General features: G+C 48.4%; 1 protein-coding gene across 1 annotated transcript in view; it reads left to right on the forward strand.

The window, feature by feature from the left end:
• The window catches only part of CCDC3 (coiled-coil domain containing 3), a 94,915-nt gene extending 88,828 nt beyond the window's left edge, over positions 1-6,087 (forward strand). The window contains exon 3 of the mRNA XM_010854087.1: positions 5,301-6,087. Coding sequence (XP_010852389.1) covers positions 5,301-5,576 — 276 coding nt within the window. The 3' untranslated portion in view covers positions 5,577-6,087. The remainder of the gene's footprint in view (positions 1-5,300) is intronic.
• The last annotated feature ends 6 nt before the right edge of the window (positions 6,088-6,093 follow it).

A 6,093-nucleotide genomic window follows, 5' to 3' on the forward strand; every position in this document is an offset into this window, starting at 1 on the left:
CCCTCCTCCCGCCCCGCCCCCACCTCTGCTGCCCGTCCTCCACGAAGCCTGTCTGGGCGTGAGCTCTGCCTTCTCCTGGGCTCCTGGCACAGGGGGACAACGGCATTTGACTTGGGGTGGAGCAGAGGACCGGGCGCCAAGTCAGAGTCATGGGAACCTCAGGTTGCTTCTCCAGAGAGTCCACGGTAGAACTGCCCTGTTGTCACTCCTGCGGCTTGGGAGTTTTCTCTTTAGCGCTGGGTATCATCCAAATTACTACTGTCCAGTCCTTTAGGAAGCCGCTCTGCTTTGCCTGGGCTCTGCTACTCGCCTCCTTGCCCCACTCTACGATGTTTAAAAACAATGATAGAATGGATAGACAGGGCCCGAGCGAACTGGAGAGAACTCGGGTTGAAGCCTGGTGGGCTCGCCATCAACGCCCCCAGGAGTTTCCTGCTTCACACAGAAAAAGGAAGCGTCTTGGCCTCTGGCCTTGACTGGGTCAGAAGACACAAGGCAGTGTAAGCTTTGCGGAACTGACGAATCGTGTGACCAGTGACCCACTTCAGAGCACCTCTCACCGAGAGTGGATGCTCCTGGGCAGTGCGTGGTAGGTTCCAGAAAGCTTATCTTTCCAGTGTCCATGGGGCATCACTTTAGAAACAGTGTGTTAACCATTTTGGAAAGAGCTGTTTTGCGAACGTCCATCCAGAGGTGTGAAACTGGCAGCAGTCTGTTGAGAGAATCCCTGAGAACTTGAGCTGGCTGCCCAAAGTAGTGCTCGCACTTTGGTGTTTGAAAGTGGTGTGAAAAGAATGTGGGGTGGGCATTGAGGGTCATGGCAGACTGTGGGACCCGATGCTATTTTCATCCTTTGCACTCATCCACACTCCTTGTCTGTTTTCCCTCTAAATTCATCCAGTTGTCAACTGTTACCTTTGCATCTCGATTTGCCTTGAGCGCCTCTCAAGACGAGGGTTCCAGAATTTTCTCCTATAAAGGGCCGGGTACAATTTTAGGCTTTTTGGATCACACAGTCTGTGTTGAGGCTCCGCATCTCTGCCACTGTAGAGGAAAGGAACCACAGACTGTGTGTAAACAAAAGACTGTGGCAGTGTGTTCCAATAAAACTTTATTCACAAAAATGGGTGGTGGGCCACATCGGGTCCATGAGCCATAGTCTGTTGACCTCTGTTCTTGGTTTTAATTTCCTCCTTTTTTCCCTGTTTTGAATCTCAAGAACGGAAGGGAAATATTAAAAAGGCAAGTTGTTGATCAGTGTTGCCACTTTGGGACTTGCCTCATTTTTAACATTTCAGAAAGTACACTTTGTCTTTATAGGTTAGGTTATTTAAATTGAAAACAGCTGCGAAGGCAAGGCTCCTCTCAGTGAGCCTGTGTGTCTGCTGCCCTGAAACAGTAATTTTTAATGTACTGTCTTTTTGTTTATTAGATACAGAGCTTAGTGGCAGAATAATTCAGGAAGAACTTTGTGACATGCAGTGCCAGGCATGGTGTAATAAATGCTTCTTGCTGGAATGAACAGACATGTATCATCTAGAGGCGATTCTCTGTTGCATATGGATTCTATACATATGCATGGAGGCAGTAACATGGATACAGTTCCTCAATAGGAAGGTCCCAGAGTCCTACATCTTTCTGCTCCAACTCGGACCCTACCCATGTCAAAGGGAGGCCGTGGGATCAAGAGCGACACCCTGACCAAGGAGCTGTAGTCATTCTATTCATCCTGTCTTAATAACGACCCCCCGACCCCACACACACTTCTAGCTGTTTCTGTGCTACATCTTAGTTTCTCCAGGCCATTGTCAGGGTGGTCTTTAGACTAGGGAATGACCAGGAAGCCTGGTGTGCTCCTGTCCTTGGGGGTCGCAGAGTTGGACACGACTGAATGCCTAAAAGAAGAAGAAGAGTGGGGAACAGCTGGGCCCTGGCTCTGAGGGATGCCTGTGAAGGGTGTTGATGTCTCAGGGGTACACTAACGTTCTGCCAGGAGCCTGTGTTTTTAATTAATTTATATTGGAGTAGAGTCACTTTACAATGTTGTATTAGTTCCTAATGTACAGCAAAGTGGATCAGGTATATGTATATATATACCCCCTCTCTTTTGGAGTTCCTTCCACATACAGTTGGTGCTCATTAGTTATCTAGTTTATATACAGTATTAATAGTGTACATATGTTGATCCCAGTCTCCCAAAGCACCTCTTCTTTTCCTGCTCGGTGTGTATAGATTGGTTCCCTATTTGTTTTGCAAAGAAGAGAATCTATACCATCTTTCTAGATGTTACATACATGTGTTAATATGACATTTCTCATGTGTGTGAAGGAAAGAGAGGAGGGAGACAAGGAAGTCACAGTGAGACCTGAGTGTAACTTGGGAACTTTGTGCACCATTCTTTACATTTTTTTTATTGGAGGGATAACTTCTTTACAAATGTGGATCACCATAGTTATACAATGTTTCCCCGCCTGTCTAGGTCATCACAGGTCACCAGGCACTTATAATGTGTCCACAAGTCAGTTTGTCTGTTCTGTTTGTATTCCTGCCCTACAAATAGATTCATCTGTACCTTTTTCTAAATCCCACATATATGCATTAATATGATTTTTTACGGCTGAATAATATTCCATTATATATATTTGTAACACATCTTTATCCATTAAAAAATGGCCCTTTTCCCCCCTTACTCTGGGGGATCACAGATGAATCAGGTAATTCCTGAGAGCCCAGGCAGAATAGTGACATAGGAGAGAGAGATGCAAGTGTCTCTCTTTTCTTTTTGTTCTTTAAAATCCCACTAAATAACCCAAGTTGGAGTCTCAGGCAGTGTGGGTTGTGTTTCAAGGCTGAAGAGCTCCACTGTGCTCACAAGGCTGGCAGGAATAGATGGACAGACAACTCTACATCACAAAGATACCAATCACAAAACAGACATAAGGAAGAAGTCTTCAGGGTAAAGGGGATGGGCGTGCAGGGGTGAGGACCAAGGGAGGAGAGGTAAAGACAGGAGGGACAGAAAAGACTGAAATGAAGGACATTGCTGCTTCAGCCAACCTGCCTGCTTCCAGAAAGGGCCAGTGAAGGAGGAAGCAAGCACCCTGTCCACTGCCCACCGAGGTGATCAAGCCCTGGAACCAGCCACTTGTATGTTGTCTGTGGGTCCCCAGCCTGCAGGTGGGAGTCTTACCCATGCGTACACCCATGTATAGAGATCTGCCACTCCAGCTTGTTCCCAGCGGGATTTTTCTTGGTAAGAATGTTGGAAGGACTGAATTTCCCTCTACTACACAAGATGAGGTCTGAACGTCTGTCATAAATCTCTGGTCAGGGAGAGCCCACTGGACAGGGTCTGCATGGCGTGAGGAGAGCCTCTCCTGCCACTGCTGGCCAGAGTGGGCCAGTCTCACAGACTGAGAGGGGCGATGCTGGACCTGCTCTCTCAGGAGGAGAGGACAGAGAGAGAAGTAGAGAGAGTTCGGGGGTGGGAAGCATTGCTTGAATAAGGGTCCTGAGGCCCCAGGAAGGCAGATTTACCAAACGCAGTGACGCTAAAATGAGAGGTTCAGGTGGCCTCTTTGCTTCCTGTGGGTGACGTGTTCAGTGGTCCCAGGGGTGCCCAGACACTCTCCCCAGAAGGGGACACACTGAGCGCCACAACGTGTACCAACCAGGGCTTTTGGCCTCCTTAATCAATAGAAACTGATCAGAGGCCTGGCGAGAAGTTGGGAGGGAGGACAGACAGGTTCCCTTGCTTGCCTGCTCCTCATGGTGGTTGTGATTTGTGTTTTCCTGACGATTAGTGGTGTCCAGCACCTTCCACATACCAGTTGGCCACCTGTATGTCTTCTTTGGAGAAACCCCTGTTGAGGTCCTTTGCCCGAGAGGGTCTGGTGAAAATCGGGGACCATTGCAGTGTCCATAGCCAGGACTGGTGTCTTTTTTAATGCTTCAAGATTAACAATAATGTATTAACATTTTCACTTATAAACATACAAATTGCATATGCAGGGAAATATTGGTTCTGTGGACCCAACAGAATACTAGACAGAGACGAGCAAGCAATCAGAAGGAGGTGTGCAGAGATGCATGGGTGGGCAAGACTCCTCCTGGGTCCCCTGGTGGATCATAGTTCTAAAGTCACTTTTGTTCACAGATAGATGCCAATTTTTTTTGTTGGGGCAGGGGAGAGGGATGTCTTATGCGGTCACGATGCTAATATCATTCTTCAGCCTTCTTATAACAGTGTTGGTTTCTGTGTGTGTTTAATACAATTACTATATTATTAGATATTTATCAGAATAATTATAATTATTCTAGATGATATATAATATGTATTTTTGCACATGTGGGAGTGTTTCTATCAGATGAAGCCTCAGAATGACTACATCAAGGCTACATGCAGGCTTCATTTTGATACGGCCAGGTTGTCCTTTATAGGAGTTTACTCTGCACCTGCAGTATATGAGAATGCCTATTTCCCCAAATACGGACTCTGATTTTACCAAGGGACAAAATTGAAATTTCATTTTGTTGAAAGAAATCAATCCATTGTGGATCTACTTTGCATTTACCTTCTTAAGAGTAGGGTTAAGCTTTTCCTGTATACTACCTTTCCTGTAGACCATCCATATTCTCTGTGCATTTTTCTGTTTTAGGTTTTGTTCTTTTGGGTCACTAGAGCTGTCCTTTTTGCTAGAGTGACAAATATTTAGAATTTTTTTTTTTTTCCTGTAAGAAACCAAAGGGTCTTAGGTAAGAAACAAACTCTCTTTTTCAAAAGAGGCGCTCACTTGCAGTCCATTCCACAGCGACTAGAAAGATCTCCAGAATGAGGGTATTTGCACCTTGGTGCCAGCAAAGCTCTGTGGTGGAAATATGCTGAAGGCCCACCAAGTTTCCCTAGGTGATCCTCAAGCTTTGGCTTTCCTGAAAAATGTTCTAGACAGATTGGAACTGCAGAGGTAAAAGCGCTGACCGAGGAGAGCACAAGGTGAAGACTGACTGCTCCAACAGGGGAGAGACAGGATGCAAATGGATAAGCACGTAAGACAATCCATGGAGCATCTTTTTACAGCAAAAGCATCTAGGTACCCAACACAGAAAGCAAGAGCCGGGCTCTGCAGTGCGGTCCACAGGGGGGAAGCAAAAAGGGGTATGAGGGCTGGCCTTATTCCGGGGTCAGGCCATTAGTGACAGGAGGCCTGTGCCTTGGGGCTGGCAACCCCAGGAAGCTTACCTGGGGAGGTTTCTGAAACTTACCTGCCTCTCTCTCCCCCAACCTCACGTTTCCTCCCCAGCTCATGTGTTCCTCGGTGCAGAAGGCCCTGTTTGAGGAGGAGGACCACGTCAAGAAGCTGCAGCAGAAGGTCGCTACCCTGGAGAAGCGGAACAAGCAGCTGCGGGAGCGGGTGAAGAAGGTCAAGCGATCCCTGCGGCAGGCGCGGAAGAACGGCCGCCACCTGGAGCTGCTGAACCGCAAGCTGAGCGAGAAGCTGGCGGCAGCGGCGGGCGCGCTCCCACACATCAACGCGCTGGGCCGCGAGCCCGCGGGTGCCCCCTACCTGCGGGGTTAGCGGGCATGGAGCGCAGGCCTCCCCTGGTCCCAGGCGGGGCCCTTCCCAGGGTGTGGAAAGGGAGGCAGGACTTGTACGCGCACATAGCTCAAGAACCCTCGTAGATGACGTTTTTACTCTGCATTTGGTAGCGGCTACTGGGTTTACAGGGCAAGTCTCCTGTCTCCTTGGCTGCCCAATTCCTGCCCTCCCGTGTGCCTGGGGCCTGACCCTGGCATCGAGGAGCAGCTGGGAAAGTGCACTTATTAGGGAAAGAACATTTCAGAATCTCTCTAGGGGCACAAGGACTCAAGGGGTTCGGCCTCCATTTTCAAGGAAAGGCAGTATGGTCTCAGTTCTGAGTGGCAGGACCACCCTGAGCTTGGAGTGTTGAGAAGCAAGTGGTGGCACCTTCTGGTGTCATTAAGACTTAATGAGCCCATCACAGGTCAGGGAATGGAACTAGGAGTCGGGTGGAGGTAATTGAGTGGGGTGAATAATGCCTGCTGTTCAACAGCAGCTGCCCAGCGTCCCAGGG

The sequence above is a fragment of the Bison bison genome, unplaced genomic scaffold (assembly GCF_000754665.1).
Source record: "Bison bison bison isolate TAMUID 2011002044 unplaced genomic scaffold, Bison_UMD1.0 scf7180017864337, whole genome shotgun sequence".
In the NCBI taxonomy this organism is placed as follows: domain Eukaryota; kingdom Metazoa; phylum Chordata; class Mammalia; order Artiodactyla; family Bovidae; genus Bison; species Bison bison.